Consider the following 24,836-nt stretch of genomic DNA (forward strand, 5'->3'; position numbering starts at 1 on the left):
TGAAGGAAAAAATTTCAATTCACGGTGTTGTACCAACGTATTGCATTTATTTTGAAAGAGACTGTATGTAAATGTAAAATTTCCTGTGAAAATGGAAGGGTATCTTGAAAGAAGTGAATTTAAAACTGTCCCAGAACGTCAACAAAGCACCCAGGGTACCAGGGTGTGTTGTATCTGGACCTGGAAAGTCCATGGCCAAAATTGATACGTAACGAGGTCGGAGTGAGAATGTGTTGTTTTTCTCCATTTGAGAAATACGTCTAAATTGAGATCTTGAGTACACGGCTTCAGGGTGTCAAAATTGCACTGCCAGACTTTAAACCAAATCACCTAAACATGTTAATACCTTCCCTATTTTAGCTTCTCTTCACTGGCTGCCTCTCCATTGTAAAACTGAATGTAAAATTTTAGTCTTGACTTTTAAGGCCCTGCATGGTATGGCACTGCATGACCTGCTTGATGGTATATATTCATTACTCACAAGCCCATAACCTGTAGACTCACAAGTCAGTCTTTAGACGCTTTGCTTAACTAAAGACTGATGTCTTTCTCCCTGATTTTGTGTTTAGATGAGCAGATACAATTTCAGAGTTTAAAAAAACTCCCTACGTTGCAGAACCAATAGTAAATCCGCAGGGCGGTCCTTCGGTGCCTCGCTGAACTCTTGTGCTTGTAAACATAGTCCCACTAGAAACACGTGTAGCGGTACAAAATGGCTCAAGTCGCTGTAAGTCCTTCATTTCCACAATCTTGTGGACTGAGCACACGTTTGATAAAACGGAGTTAAATCTCTCGGCATCCATTTTCAAGCTCTCTGTGTGTTTGTTTCCTTGCGGACGAGAAAAGGGGGAGCGCACATTTCCAGGAGGACGTGTCCTTTTCAAAAATGCAAGAGGCGTTGCTTTGTTGCCGGCTGTTTTCGCCGGTGTGTTAAACACACTTTAGAAAGGAGTGTCCCCAGACTATCAGAAGGCGGAGATCTCTGATTGTCTGGTGGCGAGACTATGTAACCTGAGATCCTCTGATAAATCTCTTTTAGTTATTCTTAAGGCTAAGAACTGACAGGGTGTTTACTGTTTGGACTCCAATCCTTTGGAATAGCTTACTTCAAGAACTTAGACTAAAAGAAGTACTGCTCTCTTTGAATTGTCTCTCAAGACTATCTTTTACCATCTGGCTTTTTATTAATTAGGGTTAGGTGTACTTTTGTCTTTTATTTTTCCTTTTCTATCAGCTGTTTATTTGTTATTGTGTTTGTTAATTGTGAATTACTATTGATCGTTCTCCTGCTTCCTCTGGCTTCTTAGTTTTGAAAAGAGATATATAAATGAAGTTATTATTTATCATTATTATTGTTATGGTTATTCAGAAAGGTTTTTAGCCAATAAACAGGAATAACCTGGAAGCATTGTATAAAGAAGCCAGCCTGTGATCAGTCACATGGTTTTAAGAGAATTGTCTGATCTACTGCACATTTTCGGAACTTCTTAATCTGTTTGTGAGACTTTTTGAGAACATTTTTGTTTTGACCTTATGTCTGTTGCTGTCCAATTTTGTATTGCACATTACGGTAACAGTGTTGTACATCATGTCTTCCTACAATGGTTTGTTTGACTGTACAAATTAGCAACCCATGAATTACGTTACTTCCTCAACATAAAGTTATGTAATAACATAAAGTTACAAAGGTTAGGTTCAGGGAAAAGAAATATGGTGGGTGTCTTTAGGTTTAGTCCTGTAAAGTTACTGTGGTTAGGTTAGGTTAGGTTAGGTTTAAGGAAAAGAAACATGGTAGGAAATATCTTGAATCAACTCAAATTTCACTTGGCTCCGAACAGTGGTCTCGTGGGAAAAGTCCTGTGTTTTGTGACCCATCCACCACCCCAATCTGCCTCCTTACTGGACCTCTCGAGACCGCTTCTTTGTTTACAGCTGTCACCCATCAACATTTTACCTGGAGCTGGAGCTGGAAATGAACTATAAATGTAATACGCACACATGGTCCTGGATAAGTGCTTGTTTTTCCCTTTTTCCCTGCTTTATCTGTCCCCCTTTCTCATAGATTTCCAAAAAAAAATCAATGTGCATGTCAATGTGCTTTGGCAGGATATCAACCACATCAAATGGTAGTGCCAGACACAGAGTCAGACACAGTCACGTATGGGGGGAAGCAGGTGAATAATTAATTACAGATTCTACATCATGATTGCACTGTGACTTTATTTGCGCTGTCCAGGGACAGCCTGTCAAACACACAGAGCTAGCAGTGCTGTATAGTTGAAACTTTTTTTTTAAGAGACTGTTAATAAACAAATCCCTGACTGACAAATTCACATCAAGATGGGGAACATGCAATGCCCTGCTGAGGACGCAGCCCTCCTGGCCTCTGTTGCTCGAGACATCTGCCCTTTTCCAAACTTCAACCCCAATCCTCTTTTCGTCAACATGCTGTCCGTCAACTATTCACTTCATGTGAGGAAGCACTACACGGCAGTGCAGTCCTCCCTGACACCCAAGCAGCTGGAGGACTTCACCCAGAACCTGAGGACCACTTTTGGCAGGGAGGGCAAGGTCACTCTCGGTGGGGTAGGGGTAGTGGCTCTGTCACTGGCTATGCTGTTTGACACTCTTGCCAGACAGGCCAGAGGAGAGTGGGTGCCAGACTCAGGGCCGATTCCTGGTTTATTTCTCAAAAATGTGAGAGGGTACTACCCACCACATGTCTACACAGTCAGTGAGTACCTGAGGCTCGTACCCTACATTGCAAACAACCCCACCAGGATGAAAAAGGAATCACAGAGGTAGGTTGTGTAATGTGTAATGCATATTTATGGGTGGTTGTAGCTCAGCGGTAAAGTGGGATGTCTATGTCAGTAGATCAGTGGTTCGATCCCCAACTCCTCTGGGGATGTATCCTTGGGCTAGATACTGAATTCCAAATTGCCCATTTATTCATTTTTTTACATGCACTCTATACCATCAGTTTGTAGTATTGAATATATTTAAACTACATCAGGTTGTGTGATTTTATTGTCTGTTGCACCCAGGTACCTCAAGCAGTTAAAAATTGATGACCAATTGTTGGACAAAATTTATGGAGAAAACAACACATTTCCAGAAATGGATGAAACAACAGTACTCAATGTGGTTCTGGGAAAGTTTTTTGCAGGCAGTTTGAAGCTTCACCTCCACCGCATCAGAAACACTACAGCTAAAGAGGTGTTCAGATCTGATAGGCTACCATCAGCTGATATTATCTATAATCTCAACTGTGACCCAGAAACAGCCAACAAAGATTTTTTTGACAAAATGCAAAAATCTGTAATTCGTACCCGAGAAGCTTTTAAAAGCTGCAAGTCAAGAAGTGACCTGCTATACATTGCCAAGCTAGAATTCATAGATGCCAGTTTCCTCCCCTTCCATGCAAGTGAATATAGGAGTACTGCTTCAATGATTGTCCATAGAGAAGATTTTGACCTGAAGGCCGATGCACTCAGAAAATGGGTAACGTAGTTCATTGTCCTGTTAAAAGAAAAATTCAAAGTATATGTTCAAAAGAATACAAAAGGAAAACAAAATAAAATAAAGTGAACAAAATCAAGATCAGATGCATAAAGTGGAACATGAAACTGGTGGAATCCATAAAGCCAGATTAGTCGTTGGTAAAATGTGTATGGACATTATGCAGGGATAACCAGGAATGTGAACAGGCATATATTCTGATATTGATGATACTGATGAAGTGTTCTTTTGTTCTTACTTGCTTGTGAATTTAAGTTCCTCTTTTATCATGAATTTCTATTTTGTGAGTAGCAGTGTTGCAACTCCAGCTACTTACTATCTGGATGTAATCAGTGTTGATAAATTTCTGGATATGACTAGTGTAGTTGATGTATGTGATATGTGTATGCTGGTATACACTGTATGCCCTGCAGGATTTTAAACGTGTCAATAAATTTACGTTTTCAACATGACTCTGTGTTCAGAAAGTGACTAATAAATAATGGATGTCATATTTTGGTTCCAAAATTTTTTTTAAAAAAAAAAGTTTAAACATAATCTGTTCAAATGAATTTTAACACAACCCATGTAGCTTAACAACATAGATGTGATATTTTGTTCATTAGCAGTGCTTACTCGAGTGACAGGCCAACATTACTGTAAAATGCAGATGTATTTTCCCATGGTTGAACATTTGTTTGAATTTTGAATCAAAATGTAGTCTTGTAGTATGCACTAGTGATATTTAAATTACGTCAGGTCGTAAGATGAGTGCCAGGTGGCCATCGACCATTTTCTTGTTTACAATGTAAGAGATCCGGGCTGAGCACTGAATATGCAGGCTGAGCACTGAATATGCTCAAATGTTTGTCCGCTAACTCTACCATATTTATATCACATTATTCTTTCAGATGAGTGCATTCATATCTATGGGTAATTAAGTGTGTGAATCTGTGTGTGTGAGTGTATGTATGGTTTAGATTTTTTTTCCCCTTGAAATATGTGAAATGTATTTATGCATTTAATCTAAGATTGTAATTACACTGAACCAAAATTTAAATGTAACAATTTGTTTTTATTTTTAGTGTGTTTGTTTATTTGTTTGTTTGATTGTTTTCTGCGTTAGTGAGCACTTTTGAGCACATCTTCACAGAGGTAACATCCACCTGATACGTGTAGCATATCAGGATGCTGTTTAGCACGATAACTACACAGGTGTGCCTTAAGATGGTCTTACTCACTTACTTAGGCTTTTGTACTCCTTTCGAAACATAGGTCATTGAAGGATAGTTTCCAACCTAGATAACAATGGGGTGTCTTTTATTTCATCAATGTTTCTGAATTAATTTTTATCCACTTTACAGTTTACTAGTTTTACCAGAGCCCTGTTGGTTAGCTTTACCTGCTTCTATCTCTCACATCGGGGACATAGGGATGGGTTTTGAGATGGAATGGTCAAGGCTACCCGACCATCATGATGACACGATCTAAACATTCTATTTCACTTCCTCTATCAGACTAGTCTCTGTGTCCCCGCCTCGTATACAGAAATTAAAATTAGATAGGGGCCAATAAGCGACCCACACCATAGTTGACAGAGTAAGCAGCCAATCAGAAAATGTGTTGTTGTTGTTGTTGTTGTTGTTGTTGATGTTGAACCCAGACATTACCCCTTAAGTCACGCGTTCGGAACCATGCTGACTTTGAATGGACTTTGAGTCATTTTAAGGTATGTCCTCACCATGTTTTTTTTTCTAACCCTGACCACAGTAACTTTACTTGCCCAAACCTAACCTCCATACCTTGATAATAATTATGTAACTGTATGTTAAGAACATGATGTCATTCCTGGGGCGCTAATTTGTAGGATATTATGCGAACAGTTCTATGGGAATACATTGTGCATACATCAAAAAAGTTTTCTAGTTTCTAGGTTTACTCTCACAGTATGGGGCCCACTGCATATGCACAGTAGTGTTTCTCCCGCTGGCCCCACCCATGAGTTCCTGCTTGGCTCATAGACTTTACATTGTGATGACGTCACAGATTTTAAATCACTTTTCTTGGCTTGAGGAAAGTTTTACACACATTAAACCACCATGGCTCAAAAATTCAGAATACAAAGTTTCATTATTGACCTTGTTTGCATTTCAAGGTGTCCCTGTCAACAGTTTAACAGACTTTTCTTATACAGTGGTAGTCCAGGGGGTAAATGCTTTTTGGGCTGCAGAGGATTTTTTGGCGCAATACCATGAGTGGCCACTGGGAAATATTTGCCACTACTTTTCTTGGGGCCTGAAGAGGACCTACTTCATACCTATAAACAGCTCATTCTAAGGTTTTGAAAAGAGCAATTATTTTTATTTTCCAGTGATTCAACACTAATGAAAACATATTTAAGATTATTATTTACCATTTCTGCTAATAGACGCCCCACCGTTCAGGTTAATTTTCCCACGATGGAGCACAACCTGCGTACAGTCCAAGTAGTGATGGGTGGACCGATTCCTTTTACATCATTGGTTCCTTCAAGTTGATACATGTAAATGTATTTAAACTTGTGATTCTTTTTCAAAATGTAGTGTACATTTTTTGTGGTATTCTGTTATAGTAGCCTACATGCATTCAGCTAGTACTGCCCGTCCCACAAAGCTTCTCTTCAATGCATTACCAGTCATCATGTATATGTCTACGTTATCAGTGATAAATCATTTATTTTAATGTATTGATTCAACATCCCACCTGTATGTAGGCTATGTAAGTCTGATATGACAATACATAATGATACTGACCAATTATCTGTTGCTCTGTGAGGGACAAGCAGCAGACATCCCACTTGAGAGGAATGGTTTATTCTAGGGATGCACGATAGAATTGGCATGTCATCAGTTTTCTTCTTTTGGCTGTTCCCTTTAGGGGTCGCCACAGCGAATCATCTGCCTCCATCTAACCCTATCCTCTGCATCCCTTTCTCTCACACAAACTGACTTCATGTCCTCACCCGTATGGGCTGATATTCGCTTTCAGATGAAATACTGGAAACAGCCAACATGCTGATAATATCAGTACATCATTGATTGAACCAATATCCACTTTAAAATGTACAGCCAACATGCTTTTTCTTATTTTGCACAATGAATGAATATAAAATGCATTGAAAAGTATTATATTTCATAGTTCAATGGTGTTCATTATGTCTTTAGTTTCTGATAATGACTTTAGTTGTTCTTTTATCTCAGACATGTTAGGACATACCTTGACATGTTTCGGCGGAAACTTCGCCTTCCTCAGAAATGTCACTGACAGGACGGTCACGCCACCTGCTGGCACAACAAGAAACCTACAAATCAGCCATAACAGATCACTACAAAAGGGAAAATCATCTTATGGACTGGGACAAGGCCAGAGTCATAAACACCAAGGACAACAAATACCGGTGCTGGATCAGGGAGGCTATGAAATAAGGAAGTGGGGTCCAGGGACGATGAACAGGGACAAGGGGGCATACATGCTCTCCCACACCTGGCGCAGCGTCATGGAGAGGCCGCAGACGGACAGCAGGTGGCTTGTCACGCCTCCCGAATATGGGCTGATTGACAGATCAGCTGATAAAGACGCATCACAACCACCACCAAGTGACACTTCTGAGGAAGGCGGTTTCCTCCGAAACATGTCAAGGTATGTAACATCCTAACATGTCTGAGATAAAAGAACAACTAAAGTCATTATTATATTTCATGTCTCCATCTGCTAGTGGGCCATCACGATGTAGTATGCATGCATTTTATGATGTTAATTCCACTATAGAAGAGACTTGATCACGAAAATTAGGTAGGGAAATAAGTGGATACACTGATATCGGCAAAATGCGTTATGTATCAGCATATTGTGTCTGTCTGGACTCAAGTCTGATACAATCGCTTCTTGTTCTCTCACTGAGCACTCTGACATTTGACATACTGACCCGGTACAAACTGGACACTGAAGAGAGTAGTTCAAAAAGATTTGATCGTTCCTTTTTGCCCATCATGAAGTCCAAGTGGATTCAAATTCTAAATAAATAAAGTAGCCTTGAATGATTAAAAACTTTAACTATAAAAATAGTAAACTAGTAAACGAAACGGTATTTCTAAACCATTAGATTTTTTTTGTATCTTGATGCTGCTGCTGATTGTGTTCATCTCAGGAGGAGGAACACTCCTACACTAATTCACCAAATGATTACGCACACGTACACACGCGCGCGCACACACGCAGGACAGTTTTCAATTGCCTCGGCCCACTTTAAACGGGCGCAGCTTTGTCAGTGAGCGTCTATCTTCTGAGAGGATTAATGCAGCCCAAAGGTGGAGGAAAAATATTGAAGGTTTGTGGCGGACGGGAGAGTAATCCTTTGAGCTCCTGGGGAGACAGAGAGAGAGGGATGGACATGTCGAACTCTTTGCTCTCGGATTTGGCGCATTTTGTGAGGAACCGATGGGCTGAAGGACATTTCCCAATAAACGACGTTTGGTCAAGACTATTTAATGGCAATATCTGAGACAGAGCTGCCCAGCCTCAGGGAACAGAAATGGTGCACAAACTTCTGCTGCTCATCGGTAAGTTAACAGTTGTAAACCTGTTTTGTAGCCTGTTTGTAACCTTTAATAAAAAAATATTATAAGACGGTTATTCATAATCCTATAGCTCATGTGGCGTGTTCATGGTGTGCTTCTTCCTAGTATAAGTAGCTGATCTAATCATATTCTTTGTTGTTGTCGTTTTTCTTCTGTAATATCACCAGTTTATGGTTTTAAGACTTTGTTTTTTTTAAATAGGTTTAAGAAGATTTCTGACAAATTGAAAAAGAAAACACAATCTTTAATCTTTTTTTCTCTCAGCTTTAGCAGCAAGCCTCATCTCACCTGAGCTGCCAGGTGCCTCAGCCACCAAAACAAAAGCTCAAGGTATCACATCACATCCTGAGTCACTGTCACATTCTTCGCCATTAACCATTTTAAGACTAAAGTTTTTTTCTGTTATAACACATCAGTAGAGAGCAGTGCTAAAAAGTTGTTTTGGCTACTAATAATTTAGATGTGAATAAAAAAAAGTTGGAGTACTAGATGACTGAAATGTGGGTCAGATTAGTGCAAAAACAAAACCAAACAACAAAATAATTTATGCATTAGTCTGACCTGCAAAAAATTAGTCGGAAATAAAAAAGCTCAACACTTTGATCTACATGTCTGTCTGTCTGTTCAATGTCTACCTGTGATTTTACAGTGAAGAATAACTCAGGTGTGACACCAGCTGGGCAGTGTGGGACCTGGGTGAAGGAGCCTGATGGAGGATTTTTCACCTCACCCAACTACCCTGAGAAATACCCGCCAGAGAGGGAATGTGTCTACATTATAGAAGGTGAGGCTCTCATCCTTTTCCTCTTAGCCTCTCATTCACTTTCTACCTCTCTTGCTTTTATCTCACCTGTTCTCAACCTCTCTTCATTCTCCAGCCTCCCCTCGACAGTGCATCGACTTGTTCTTCGATGAAAAGTATTCCATCGAGCCTTCCTGGGAGTGCAAGTTTGACCACATTGAGGTCCGCGATGGGCCCTTTGGTTTCTCGCCCATCATTGGTCGCTTCTGTGGGCAGGAAAGCCCAGCATATGTCCGCTCCAGTGGGAGGTACCTGTACATCAAGTTTGTTGCTGATGGTGAACTGGAGGCCATTGGTTTCTCTGCCCGGTATAACTTCACACAAGGTGAGAGATGGGTGATAAGGCATCACCCATAGGGTGGCCGTTCATGCTACAAAGGTATCTACCATGAACGCATGCTTATATATATTTAATGTGTTAATACATTGTTGTCAGGTGATGTATTGCACTGCGGCAAAAGTTGAGCCAGGTTTATCTTTTTGCTGTGGACGCAGCCATGCTGTTTCAACCCTAGGCTGTATGAAGATAATGGACCTTTTACAGTTGTCATGAACAGGTAAATTAGCCATAGAGCCCAGGAACGTATTTTGGACCAGGCTGTAAACATGTTAATTTATGCTATGAAGTTGGGCATTTTAACAGGGGTTCTATGATTTTGGAGCCAGCCTCAAGTGGCCATTAGAGGAACTGCAGTTTTTGGCACTTCTTTATTTTTTTTTTAGCTCCAGGTTGCCGTTTGGTTTCAGCACACTTGCTGAGAAGTGGAAACTCAAAATGTTAACTGCACCAGTATTACTAATTGATTAGTCTATTAATTAGTCATTTTAACTTTAAAACATTTTAAAATAAGAAACCAAAGTATATCACTATGTGATTCCTTAACTCTTCATAGTGACAGTTTTCAACTAGCCTGTGCTACAATGGGAAACAAACAGCAGTCTCTTGTAAAAGTCAGATGTTTTGTTGACTTAGCCATCCACCCCTACCTCTTCCCCACGTGGGCTTTGTCACTGTGCAATGCCACATAAACATATGTCGTTTTGGGGCAGTTGAGCAAATGACAGATTTTTTTTGGGAGGACAGTCTCCATACATAGTCAGTTCCTTTAGGGAGTGGGGCAAAAAAGCTGAAAATATCATAATTTATCCATGTCATTTTGCATTTCTGCTATACTAGTGTTCTTCTATCACACCAGCTGGCGTTCTGTCTGGCTGGCAGGGGCTGATGTTTAGAGTATTACTACAACTCTAAGCCTTCGACTCCTTTCCTTGGCCCTTTCTCCCGGTTCAACACCCTGCTGTGAGTTTGACTTTGTTAGTTGCCATATGCCAAAACTGGCTACCTCTTTTACACAGATTCTCCCTCTCTGTCTTTGCTCTATTTGGCTGGTTATATAGTCCAATTAAAACGCACATTTACATGCACACTGGACATTTTCCAGCGCCACAATGTGATGTGCACAAGATCAAAACCACAAAGAAACACAGTAATCTTTATACTGCATTAAAGGATGTTATAATATATGCTAGTTTTTAATTGTGCATATGAGGTCAAAAAGTTGCATAGTGCAACTTTAATAGTGATCCTGTGGCATGCTGCTGGGAACATACTCTCATTTCCATTTGTAGTGCAGGGACACCAGCTGCAGCTGACGAGGGATGAGGAGGGGAGCAGTTATTCAAACACACGCATATACACACACACACACACACACACACACATACACACACAAGTTAATGAAAGCTTGTCTTCAGGGGAATACAGCTTGTCAGTGCTGAGCCGCAGTAGCAGCTTAAGGGAGTCCGAGGCAGAGGCTTCATTAGCAGCAGATTTTATAGGCCACCTACACTGACGGGGGGCAAAGATTAATCTGCATCCCTCTGTCCATCCAGCCATCTCACTATCTTTCTTTCTCTCTTTCTTGACACGATTGAGCATCTTTACATTATATTTTTATTCCACAAGGGATGTTCCACTTTTAGCCCTACAGTCCTGTGAGTCCGTCCCACACACTCTAGTTTTGTTGTTGCTGGGGGGCTGATGTTGTTTGCATGTGCATGTCAGGGCTTGGTGCTATTTTTCTGCAAATATCAGAGACAATTTTTCTTTTTTTTTCAATTTTACAGCACGGTTACTTTACCTTCCTCATGATAATCACTTACTAAGCTTACTTATACATTTATATTTTCAGAAACTGATCTTTAAAAAGCAGGCTCCTAAAAGCATGAACTATCCCTTTAAGTAGATAATTTTCATTATTGGCAGATCAGAAGAAGCTTTTTTCTGTTTACATGAAATGTACTGAGTCTGCCAAATGCTAATCTCCTGTCTAATTCCACTTATCACTGGGGGCAGGAGATAATTAATTCACCCTTGTGAGCACATGCTTACACACATTTTAAAAAACTGCAATATTTTGCACCATATGTTGGCCCGAGACTTGACCTTTAATGTTGTCTCTATTTAGGCATGTTATAGCCATATAAGGAGGATTTAGAATTTACTTATACATTATTTCATGCAGTTGCGATTAATGTGAAAGAGCATGGGCACATTCAGTTTTCATACTCCAGAACTTGTTCTTATGTTAATATGAAAGTTAACATGTTGTGTGCTTAAGATTTAAAAAAAAAAAAAAAATAGAATATGTCAGGGCTTTGGGGCCTCTGCAAGGCAACACTTGCCCCCCTTGGGAGTGCTACTGTTTGGCAGGGACTCTATTGTTATGACATGTTTCCTCTAGTTTATGCTGACTTTTGTAAGTGGGCAAGTAATTTCCCAGAACATAAAGGCGCCCTATGGAGCAGTTATGAAAACAAGTTACGTTTACATTCACTGCATGTGCATAAGGCAGACAAAACTTTAAAGCATGCAGCCTTGTTCTTGCCACTTGAACTGTACCTCATCCTAAAGCGGCTATGATTAGTGTTTTATAATAACAGTGGATCGCATGACTACTTGTAGTGCTGAAACTCACATAAAATTAATACATGACTCTGTAGTTCCCTTCAGCAATGGAGCATTTTTGCTTCTGTCAACTCATTGTTTCGGTTCTGGTACTGCAACTGTGTTGATCTGAGTCAGCTGCACTGCTCTCATGACAGACATTTTTAGCCACAGCAGGCAGCTGTTTTCAGTGGCTGTTCATCAGGTGGACACAAAAGTTACGACGAATGAATGCAAATGATGCTCGTATCTGCTGGATGTGCATATAGGAAATTATTTGCAAACAAATTAGCCATATAGAGGTAATATTATATAACTTTTTTGTTTCATGGCTTGTTTCTGCAGCCCCCACGTAGCCACATTAATCTGTTGTTGCAGGTTTAAATTAACTGTCATACATAGTCCAGATGCACTAAAAACTCATCCTTTATGAGAGTGTACAGAAATTCTGGGACAAGACCGTAAATTCACCTTTTTGCTCTCACAATCAGATTGGTCAGGTTAAAACGGAAAATTAACACACACACACACACACACACACACACACACACACACACACACATAGCATTAATCTTTGTTCAATCAATGTTCTTGTTACCAACACACCTTTAAGCTGAATAGGAGAGGATTTACATAAACCATCCTATATGTTGCCTTCATCTCATCTTACATTTGTTTCCTCATATTGGGTATAAAACCTTTGGGATCTCTCTCTCACACACACACACACACAAACATGCAGAGGAATGAATGTGAATAATCTGGACAAGCCTGAAGCAGCAGGGTTAAGAAACATGAGAGGATTAATAAGTCATTGTTGATTTGAGCCTCTGTGCAGTCCATCACCTGCTCTCCTTACATCATAGCTACTGACCAATGTGCTTCATTACCAGTAACAGAAACATTTTAACATGAGGTAGTATGGTTGTAAAAGAAACGTACTCTCCACTCCGTACTCCTTTAAAACACCTTTTTCCCTGTATTTGATTTTGAGTCAGCTGTATATGTTGTATTATGTAGTATTTTATTGAAGGCTTTCTAACACAATATAAAACTGGGAACTTTGGCAGAATTTAGAAAACAAGAAAGTAAAATTTTTATCACCAGGTTGTCACTGCTGGTGGGGCCTAATCTGTCTCGAACTAAGCCGGTACATCAGGATTTATAATCCACCTAGCAAGTAGATTCATCAGCACAAAGGTTTAGAGCACAATTTCTCCTCCCATTCTAATGCGAAGTGTGTGTTTTTCTTTTTTGATGAAGGGCAAGAGGGTTTCAGGGGAGTTTAAATGAGGGCAGCAGGAATTTGCTGGCACAAAGATTATGTAAACATTGGCCAGCTGTGCCTTTTTTTCATTTGGCAATATGTCTTTAATATTATCATTTCTGCGATTTAGTCTTTGTCCTAAATTGTTTTCTCTATTCCTAGAAAAAAAAATGTTGCAATGAATGTTGCATGCACACATTTTGAATACTTCAGGTGAAGTTTGAATATGTTTAAAAATCTGGGGCACAGAAAACTGGCAGCAAATTGAATGAATGGACTGTATACTATCTACTTCTTACCCTGGTGTACTTGTACTAGAGGGTACATAGAAGGATTTGCAAGAAAAATATGTCCAGATATGTGCATTCACAACAGTAAATCAACAGTAAAATATTGTCTGGCTCTTTATCCACTCCACCTCTAACTTGCTGGGCTGCGGCTCAATGTTTTTTCACCTTTGGCTCTTTTGAGATGATCCTAAGTTACACAGCGCTAATGAGTTTCTCTTTTGATCAGCACTTATCGCAGGTCCTCTCAGATCTGCTCATTACACATAATGATAAACAGACCAAGGACCTACAGTGACCCAAACTGGACCCGGACCCAATTGACCGTAATAAAACATGGACCTGAGCCCGTGTAGGTACTGGGTTGGTTGCCCGGACCAACCCGGTACCTACATGGGCTCAGGTCCAAGTTTTATTATGGTCCATGAAGACCTCTACTTTCTACTTAAAGGGCACACTATTTTTGCACTCAAAGTTGGCACTGGGTGGAAATCATGAGTTGGTGGCTGGTGAAGACTGGTTTGCAGGTGACCAGAACAGTCAAAGTCAGTAGCCAAAAGTGATGATAAATGGCTGAAACAACCAGCTCCTGTCACTTAAAGGTAGTAGCGCACAACTACTGAAATATGTCTCTATAAAAAAACGCATTGTCGCTTAAGCTCATCTTGCGATGGGATCGCACCAGCCGTGATACAGTGATCTGCGACTAAGAACTAATGTGTCCCAGGGAGATATGGTGAGGGGGGTCAATGGCCCCTTCCCTACTTCCTAAAAGCTTCCTCAAATCAATTTTAAAAAGAAAACATTTAAAACTTCTGTTTATTATTTACAATTCTAAATGCAATTTGTGTTAAATATAATGTATGTGGAGTACAAGTTAGAAATTGTTTCATTGTGGTACCCAAACTTGTCCTGTAACCCTTTTTGAAATTTGTCCCCATGACTGTGGAAAGACTTGAGCATATGTTCCAAAGATATGTTTCCAACAACATTATATTTATGCTTTTAGATCCAGAGTTCCAAGGGCTTGGGGAACTGCCAGCTCTGCCATGTGAGTATTCAGCTTATGTTTTATATGTCACATCATATCAGACCTACTGCTGGTGCAGCTGTGTTTCAGTGTAGATACTGCAAATTGTATGTAACGTGTTCATACAACTACCTACATTTATTTACATGTTTGAGTCCTCCTTTTTGCTGAAGAGATAATATTGCACAGTCTACTTTAACAATTTCACAGTCACTAAGATTTTAGGGTCTGAAAACTTTAACACAAAAATATTGTTATTCACAGTTTGTGAGTTTGAGCTGAGCGGTCCAGAAGGCTTTGTGGAGTCCACCCAGATAAGTGGAGAGGGCCGGGCACTGCTGACTGAGGCTGTAGACTGCAGGTGGTACATCAAGGCTCCACCAAGAAGTAGGGTCTGTATATGTCAAACTGTTGTTGGTCTTATGTGTTGGTGGTGGTGGTGTTACGTGTGTTTATTATTTGTGGCTGTGACGGTGTGGAGTGTTGAAACAGACGAGGGCATTAAGTATTATGTGCACTTTCACTTATTAAGTCAAAGTGCTGATAGCAGAGTGTGGAAATACTCCACTACAAGTAGGCTAAAAGCCATATGTATTATCAGCAGATTGTATATACATGTATATAGCATAAGTGTATTTGAATGAAATGGTGAAAAAAATTGATTTAGTGTCTCCTGCTTAGTGTACCATGGTGCCCTCTGGCGTATGCCAGTGTGTCCTGCTCTGCGTATCCCTCTGACATATGCCAGTTATTTGTCCTCCTGTGTCTGTCTCTGTGCCTCATCTTGCCATATATATACACACACATACATATAATATATATATATATATATATATATATATATATATATATATATACAGTACAGGCCAAAAGTTTGGACACACCTTCTCATTCAATGCGTTTTCTTTATTTTCATGACTATTTACATTGTAGATTCTCACTGAAGGCATCAAACCTATGAATGAACACGTGGAGTTATGTACTTAACAAAAAAAGGTGAAATAACTGAAAACATGTTTTATATTCTAGTTTCTTCAAAATAGCCACCCTTTGCTCTGATTACTGCTTTGCACACTCTTGGCATTCTCTCCATGAGCTTCAAGAGGTAGTCACCTGAAATGGTTTCCACTTCACAGGTGTGCCTTATCAGGGTTAATTAGTGGAATTTCTTGCTTTATCAATGGGGTTGGGACCATCAGTTGTGTTGTGCAGAAGTCAGGTTAATACACAGCCGACAGCCCTATTGGACAACTGTTAAAATTCATATTATGGCAAGAACCAATCAGCTAACTAAAGAAAAACGAGTGGCCATCATTACTTTAAGAAATGAAGGTCAGTCAGTCCGGAAAATTGCAAAAACTTTAAATGTGTCCCCAAGTGGAGTCGCAAAAACCATCAAGCGCTACAACGAAACTGGCACACATGAGGACCGACCCAGGAAAGGAAGACCAAGAGTCACCTCTGCTTCTGAGGATAAGTTCATCCGAGTCACCAGCCTCAGAAATGGCAAGTTAACAGCAGCTCAGATCAGAGACCAGATGAATGCCACACAGAGTTCTAGCAGCAGACCCATCTCTAGAACAACTGTTAAGAGGAGACTGCGCCAATCAGGCCTTCATGGTCAAATAGCTGCTAGGAAACCACTGCTAAGGAGAGGCAACAAGCAGAAGAGATTTGTTTGGGCCAAGAAACACAAGGAATGGACATTAGACCAGTGGAAATCTGTGCTTTGGTCTGATGAGTCCAAATTTGAGATCTTTGGTTCCAACCGCCGTGTCTTTGTGAGACGCAGAAAAGGTGAACGGATGGATTCCACATGCCTGGTTCCCACTGTGAAGCATGGAGGAGGAGGTGTGATGGTGTGGGGGTGTTTTGCTGGTGACACTGTTGGGGATTTATTCAAAATTGAAGGCACACTGAACCAGCATGGCTACCACAGCATCCTGCAGCGACATGCCATCCCATCCGGTTTGCGTTTAGTTGGACCATCATTTATTTTTTACAGGACAATGACCCCAAACACACCTCCAGGCTGTGTAAGGGCTATTTGACCAAGAAGGAGAGTGATGGAGTGCTGCGGCAGATGACCTGGCCTCCACAGTCACCGGACCTGAACCCAATCCAGATGGTTTGGGGTGAGCTGGACCGCAGAATGAAGGCAAAGGGGCCAACAAGTGCTAAACACCTCTGGGAACTCCTTCAAGACTGTTGGAAAACCATTTCAGGTGACTACCTCTTGAAGCTCATGGAGAGAATGCCAAGAGTGTGCAAAGCAGTAATCAGAGCAAAGGGTGGCTATTTTGAAGAAACTAGAATATAAAACATGTTTTCAGTTATTTCACCTTTTTTTGTTAAGTACATAACTCCACATGTGTTCATTCATAGTTTTGATGCCTTCAGTGAGAATCTACAATGTAAATAGTCATGAAAATAAAGAAAACGCATTGAATGAGAAGGTGTGTCCAAACTTTTGGCCTTTACTGTATATATATATACATATATGTGTATGAGAAATTTGGCTACGGCAAGTGGTGGGGATAACGTTACGGGGCAAGTAAAAAAGTAAAATGCCTATGCCCCTGTTTGCGAATATTTCCACATATAACTTTATTTTATGATGACTTCATCCAAATACAAAAGCAACTCATCAGCCACAAGATTTTATTGGTCACATCATGTCCATTCAATTCAGTGATGTGTCTGTGTACGCCGCAGCAGCGTCATTGAGTCCTCCAGCAAGAATGCTGTCCATCTATATATGTTATTGTATGGGCCACAAGTCTGTTTACCTGCCTCTGCCAACACTATACCTTTAGCATATATTATATACCTACATTTTTACAATCTCTTACTCAAAATGACTGATTTTTTTGAAATTACTTATTCAGTTTTACTACCTCTGAAAGTCCTCATTTTCATTTTGAGGCATTGCTAATGTTAGCTAAAATGCTCAAGTGTTAAAACATGACAGGAATGATTTAAACCTGGATAATTTTGGTGTCACTGTGTTAACATCAAAATAAGTGTAGGTCCATCGGCTGTTGTAAAAAAAAAAAGTGATATATTTCTTTAAAAACCATCAGAACAAAAATGTCCTTCCCTGTCTTTTACCCACAGATCTACATGCGTTTTCTGGAGTACGAGATGCACAACTCAAATGAGTGCAAGCGCAACTTTGTTGCTATCTATGACGGCAGCAGTTCGGTTGAGCACCTGAAGAATAAATTCTGCTCCACGGTGGCCAACGATGTCATGCTGGTGTCCTCCGTGGGTGTTGTGAGACTGTGGGCAGACGAGGGAAGCAGAAAGAGCAAATTTAGGATCCTCTTCACAACCTTCCATGAACGTGAGTTTTACCTGCAAGCTCTCTCTTACATGTGTGCCCCATCTATATGTGAGAGTCAAAAATTAAATAACAGCTTCTTGGTTACATTTTTACATATTAACAGGGGGTGCCTCCAACATTGAAAATGTCACTTATGACATTCTTGAAAAGAATTATTTGGAAAAGGTGTATTAGTCAAAAAAAAAGAAAGACATTACCTTCACAGGGCATGTCTAGCAACATATTGGAGGGCACATTCACATCAGGGACCTGGGCCTGGCACTGGGTACACTTGACCCCAAAGTCCAGTTCCTTTGGTTAGCGCATACTAGAGGTTGACCAATAGCGGATATAAAGACTGATATAATAACAGTAGTTTTGAACAGGAAAAAGGCTATAGCCAATGATTCGACCGATATCACCTTTTTCTCGAGCTGTAGCCAATGATTATTTTACACAACCCTCCCTTTCTCAGCTCTTCACCACGTGACTGGATGCTGCACAGACCTCAGCCGAAGTTCCACCGATAACGATAGTTTGTAAAATATCCTCAGTGGCAACTAATGGGCCAAACTGGGAAATCTGTTCTCCTCTTGTGTGAACACTCTGTACTGTATCAAACCGTCGTCCTGAGTATGGTTCAAATGCATTTGGTACAGTTTGCATCAAATGTGAAACCTAACTGTACCAAAACACTGAACTGGGCTGCTATTAAATGTAAGAGGCAGTTAGTGTGTCAAATACTTATTAAACCATTTCAAAATGTATCTTTTAAATAATACTTTGATGCTTCTATAATCAATATCCGATATAAACAATGTATCAAATGACTAATTGCAATGTGAAAAGGGTTGTTACAGTTAATTGTAGACAACAGTGTGGTTGGATGTAGTCTGGCTGTGCACAACTGGCCTAATTTTCCGGTCAGAGAAAATGCAGCAGCTTCTCTCCTTCAGATGAACTGTTTATTGCAAATATAATAAGCCTGCATATGTGTGGTTTGTGATCTGCAACAGAATAACAATAATAATAATTACTAAACAGTGCCATTAAATTGGGACTTACATGGTCTCAATTACATAAAAGAAATGACATGTCAGTAAGTAACCACAAAGGGTCAGGGCGGGCACATAGATAAACATAAACATAAACATGGCACTTGCTTTAACAAGAAGTAGGTCACGTGACCGAGCTAGAGTGTCGGAGTTTCTTCGGTCCGCTACTGAGTTAGGGAGTACGCTATACATAGCAGTCATAGCAGTATAACAGTAATACAACTTAACAGCACAGGTGATTAGATAAACACGCTGCAGCTTAGGGCTAACAATTAGTAGCATATAGACTGGATTACATCTACTCATTTCCCCAGACGAGCACCTCTTCAGGTAAGCTAATAGCATGCTAATTATCGTTAGCATCTACCCTGCGGTACTGACATCAACACCCTAGCGCCATGAACTTTCACATCTATGATAACTTACATTGTCAACAATCATTGGAACAAAGGAACAATCATTGCAGAACTGAGAAGCCGAGTGAGGGTGATGAGCTGTTGACTCAGTTGAAAAGTTTTTAATTGCACAAGTTGTGTGCGCACACACGTCTCTCAGGCAGAGTAGGAGTGACGTGTAGTGACGTCGATCATCATCTAGCAGGGGATTTTACACATTAATTGTTTTGGTTTTACAGCCTCCAAACTCCACCCTCATCAGCCAAAGCTTGAGCAGAAATGCTTTGATGAACCCACTGTATGTTACCTGACCAGCATTAAATGGCGGACAGACAAAGTTACCAACTAGCTGGTGAATCTAATGGAATGTTTAGTTGCCAACGTGCCATTATTTATTATTTCTCTCAGGAGATGGTGGAGACCAAAGCAGAGTTAAAAAAAAAAAAAAAAGCAACATTGGACCCACATTCGTTAAGTGGTCAGAAACCACCATGATTCCAAATAGATGTGGCTCAGTTCAGAAAATAAATAAATAAATAAAAATAATAAAGAATAAAAACCAAAACGCTATGATTCTTACTTTGGCGCCCTCTGGTGGTGACATTAACAATGACAGTTTGGTAAACAGGAATGTTGAATTCTGCACATGTGATATGTTATATCACAGAATATAAACTCAGAACTGACTATAATTCAGTCTACTGTGTACAGCTGCTATTTGCTTTTTTTTTTTTTTTTTTTTAGCTCCATGTGAAGGAGAAACTTTCTTTTGCCATAGCAACATGTGCATCAACCACACCCTGGTCTGCAACGGTATCCAGAACTGTGTTTACCCATGGGATGAGAATCACTGCAAAGGTACCCTGACACAAATGCTGAGAAACTAGCCATCTGTTGGCTGTGGCTTGACATAAGGTCATTCTTCTACATGTTGTCTCCCTAACTAGAGAAGAGGAAAGCCAGTATCCTGGACACACTGGATAACACAAACCTCACTATCATTGGAGTGACCTGCGGCCTGGTTGTCATCCTGCTCATCATCTCTGTCATCATCCAGATCAAACAGCCACGCAAGAAATACATCATCCGCAGGTGAAATTTCATTCTTACACAACATGTGCTCCAACCCACATGACCACATAGGTCATGTTCCTACCCTCTACTATGACCCACAGAGGCGTTTAGGGTTTAGGTTAGCCCCAACCGGTGAACATAATGGATCGTATATGACTGTTAGCGGTAACAGTTTTAAACACATGGTTAATGTTGTGAAACAGTCGCAGTTGCACCAAAACTATGCGGTTATGTTTAGCAGTAGCCAGGCAGTTTGTGCCAGAGTGCGCTCTGGCATTTGGAGTGTGTGTTTCCAAACGCACCCTTGGTTTCACACAGGACACAAACAGCAGTCTCCTGGATGAAAGTCCCCTGTTTGTTTGACCCATCCACCTCTCCTCCCCCTCGACCTGAGCGTACTTTGTTGCTCTTTATACCACTTTGCCTGGCTTCCTCTTTTGCTCCTGTCATAATTACTGTGGCCACCAGAGGTTGCCACCAACAATAAACGTAAATATGGGTTGTAATTGCTGCTTGTGCTAATGAGCTTTGTTGTATTTTGGAGGGCAGTCTCTTTCGACACCATATGGCCACGGTCACACATGAGTGAAAATACCACTAGCAAATATTTGTTTCACATTTACTTTAATTCAATGTGAGTGAGGTTAAACAAAAACAAAAAACAACAACATTTGCTTCTGGTGGTAAAGCAATCTTTGCATCTTGTGGAGTTCAACTTTGGTGAACCAATAGCAAAGAAGTATGTGTGAGGAAGACATTGATTGTTGTCATGTTTAACCAGCCGATACTGTATGATATTGGCCATGAAAAAACCAAACCACCACACATGAGAGATGCTGCCTCACGGCAGTGAGTCAGAAGGCAGGCATAGCATATAGAAAAATGGAAAATGTACCGTAACATTATATCTAGCGGTATTTACTAACAAGCTTGCTAACACTAACTGGCAAGCTAGCTTTCTCACAACCGGCACTGCCCACATTCAGCACAAACGCGACCTGCCTGCCATACATCCTCGTGTCAGCACGGTGGACGCGGAGCCTCCAAGCATTCCTATGAGACAGTGCTGAGCAGGTTTTTTCATGCAGCAAAGCGAGACGGTCATTGGATAAATGCGACAAAATCGTCACTTCCAGGGAGGCTCAGCTTCCCTGGGACCTAATGGAGCGGTAGGCGGGAGAGGACGCTCGGTGTATGCATGATGATTGGAGGAATTGTCTAAAAGGCTGAACCCCTTTGTGATTGACAGCGCTTCGCATTTTGAGCTCAGTCCTATGTGGATATTTGTGAGTGGAGTCTTCTGACAGAGTGCCATCCGGAGTTCCTTATTTCCATAAGCGATATAGCTTATTTTGACCGTTTGTACAGTACAGTTCAGGTGTTTAAACCCATCTGAAAATCTTTGAGGTGTGTTTTGCTGTGGTTTGATGGCATGAGTGCAGTTGAAAAACGGCTTCAATTAAATGTTCCTTTTATGGGTTACTGCCTCACTACAATATGATAAATTTTATGATGTAAACTTAAAGTGAGCTTCCCCTGTTTGTAAGACCAGCAGCCGCCACTGGTGTAGGTCATGTCAATGTGACAATGTTGTTTTCAAATTGTTTTACTGCCCCCAAGTGGCAAAAAACATATAAAACAAAATGCAGCTTTAAAAATGTATCAAAAACTTAACCTACTCAACCTACTGGTGTCAGTGTAACCACTTTAATTTGGCTAAGATACAACATGTTGCTACTTAGCTAACGGGCCAATTCCTTTACTTAATAATGTACAAATGAGCCAACTCAGTATCATTGTGAAGATGTCTATTTAAAAATATCAGTGAATGTCACAGAACAAAAAATATTTGTTCTCTTCTTTCCTCTACTTATCCACAGAGATGACTTTGACCCTGCCCTCCTCCACCCTGGTTTTGAGCCTCCTCACTATGAGCTCTGCACTCTGCGCCGCGCCCCCTCAGGTGACCTGACTGATGCCGCCCTGGCTGAGGACTTTGAGAAGTTCCACAAGCTCCAACGTTCCTCCTCCAAATGCATCCGCGACCACCACTGTGGCTCTTACCAGGGGAGCGTGCATGGCAGTGTCCACGGTAGCCGCAGCAATCTGAGCATGAGGGACGCTACCATCGCGGCTGATGGAGGGGCTCTTGTGCCGCCCCTGCCGCCAGTCATGGTGAGCCAGCAGTCACCGCGCCTTTCCCACCACACCACACCAGCAGGTCGAAGGAGCATCCTGGTGATGAAGCATAGCTACTCTCAGGATGGGGCAGAGGGGTACAGGGCGGAGGTGGATGATGATTTGATGAGAGATGATGGTCCCACCACCAGCCAGCACCACATGCACCACCATCAGATCCACCATGGCACGCCAGGGCTGGACCATGCTGTCCACCGTACACTGTCTAATGACTTCTGATATATGGCGACATGGAAATAAAGAAAAGAGACCAACACTTAAGTTATTTATCTGATCAGGTTAATAAAACCTTGACATTTAAACTCCTTTTTAGATAAGATTTCGGTTTAACTAATAGGAATTAAAGGTCCAGCGTGCAGGATTTAGGGGGATATATATTTACAGAAATGGAATATAATATTCATAAGTATGTTTTCTTTAGTGTATAAACACCTGAACACCTTAGAATTGTTACACCTGTTACATCTAGGAGCAGGTCCTCATCCACGAATATCACCATGTTGCACCGCCATGTTCCGACAGTATCTGAGAATGAACAAACCAAACACTGGCTCCTCTGCGATGAGATTTTTTTTCTTTTTTTTTTTTTTTTACATGAAAGTCATTTATTTATTTTCAACCAGTTTAAATCACCAGGTTCATTTGTTCAGCAGAGGAAGAGATCTCTGCAAACAATTTGGCATCTCTCAAATGTCTGAATCTTAAGTTATCAGAGAAAAAAGTGAGCACACATTAGCAGGTGTTAATACCAGTTTTAATCACAAGGTCCATTTGTTTCAGAGAGGAAAAGAACTCTGGGTAATTTGGCTACCGGTAAAAAGCTCCTGAACAATAAACACTAAAGGAGAAGTTTCAGCTGGCTGCAACTGCCCATCCTCACCACTAGATGTCACTAAATCTCCTTAAATCTTACACACTGCTTCGTTAATGCTGACCTTTACAGCTCCTCTCAGCATTTCTTGGTCTCATACTCCAAGTTCAACTGGATTTTTACATTGTATGCATCACGAATAGTGTGGACTCGAGCTTATGAAACACACACTAGTAATTATAATAAAAATACCTGTCTGCCAAAGAATTTATAGGAGCAACTGTTGTACATCTTGCGTAGTTGATTGCTGTGGTAGTGCTACTGTGCATGGGAGTTGCAGGGAAATAAACTGTCAGGATTTGAGAGCAATGGATCAACAAAGGATTTATATCCACAGATAGTGAGATAATTTAATTCCCACTTATTCTAATGCATCAAATTTTATCCATTTTTATTCCTTATTTGGCTTTTCCAACTTGGGGGTAGAATGTATTTATGACTGCATCCTATTTGTGATTATTTTATGAATGAACTATGTGTTGTAGTGTTTCCTATATGTTTGGACATTATTACACCACCAAAGGGTTAAGCTGTTCCTTTTCCTCCAACACGCAAGATGTTTTGTGTTAAACACATGTCCAGAATCTGACAGGACAAGACATTAACACAGATAATATCAAGGACAGCATATGAAAACATACGAGTCAAACCAGTGAATTCAGCACACAAACATATTTCATTCAAGTACTTGCGAACTCCTTTTGGATAGTCCACCTACAAATAGTTTACAGAGTATTTGTAACATTTCATCAGCTTCTTAGTTGTGCTTCAACAATTCAGCTGTTTTGCTTTTTTGTAGTGTTCACCAGATTATCTATAGAGTGTATAACAATTCATGAAAATGCCTTCTTATTATCAGAATAATTCAGTTGAACTTGAATTTTTCAGTAAACCCATAGGCTGAGTGAATAGTTCAAGTTCAATTAAATTATTCTGAGAATATGTAGACATGTAAACATCTACAGACAAAGTGAAACAGTTGAATTGTTGAATCTCAGCTAATGAACTGTTTAAACATTTCACATACTCCATACTATCGATAGGCGGACTATCCAAATAAAGTGTTACCAAATACTGTTCTGCAATTACAGTGGGCTGAAAAACATACATGTTCTGTTGCTGTGTAAATAGATAGGCCTTTATATTCTTTAGATATAATTTGTTTTTGCTTGTTTGGGAGTATTTATTGATGTTTATTCATGTGCATCAGTTTTTCAATTTGATTAGTCCTGTTTATTTTCTGTATGATGTGTTTCTGTTGATCATTTGGCTATTTATTTATTTCATTAAACATCGTCTGTTTTTCCTTTACTCTGCATGGCACCATGGCTCTGACATTTGATGTGTGTTTTTATTTGTACCTCATTTTAAAGTTATTTGCATTCATGGCACTAAGGGGCTGTTTTTTACTTGTCAGAGCAGGAGGGTGGCTGGGGTGTGACTTCTCCATTTTATTTTTTATTTTGA

General features: G+C 40.4%; 2 protein-coding genes across 2 annotated transcripts; both read left to right on the plus strand.

The window, feature by feature from the left end:
- Window positions 1-2,166: 2,166 nt before the first annotated feature.
- LOC117272169 (uncharacterized) lies at window positions 2,167-3,974 on the plus strand. The gene is made up of 2 exons (XM_033650929.2): window positions 2,167-2,801; window positions 3,048-3,974. Exons 1-2 carry the CDS (start codon window positions 2,341-2,343, stop codon window positions 3,511-3,513), a joined length of 927 nt encoding a protein of 308 aa, XP_033506820.2. The 5' UTR covers window positions 2,167-2,340; the 3' UTR covers window positions 3,514-3,974.
- A 2,839-nt stretch (window positions 3,975-6,813) lies between these two features.
- On the plus strand, window positions 6,814-24,682 carry LOC117271692 (neuropilin and tolloid-like protein 1). Its single transcript, XM_033650033.2, has 10 exons — window positions 6,814-8,099; window positions 8,382-8,447; window positions 8,767-8,901; window positions 8,996-9,244; window positions 14,430-14,471; window positions 14,715-14,842; window positions 17,568-17,796; window positions 19,970-20,083; window positions 20,173-20,317; window positions 22,180-24,682. The coding sequence occupies exons 1-10, from the start codon at window positions 8,072-8,074 to the stop codon at window positions 22,715-22,717; spliced, it is 1,674 nt and encodes a 557-aa protein (XP_033505924.2). The 5' UTR covers window positions 6,814-8,071; the 3' UTR covers window positions 22,718-24,682.
- The last annotated feature ends 154 nt before the right edge of the window (window positions 24,683-24,836 follow it).

The sequence above is a fragment of the Epinephelus lanceolatus genome, chromosome 12 (assembly GCF_041903045.1).
Source record: "Epinephelus lanceolatus isolate andai-2023 chromosome 12, ASM4190304v1, whole genome shotgun sequence".
In the NCBI taxonomy this organism is placed as follows: domain Eukaryota; kingdom Metazoa; phylum Chordata; class Actinopteri; order Perciformes; family Serranidae; genus Epinephelus; species Epinephelus lanceolatus.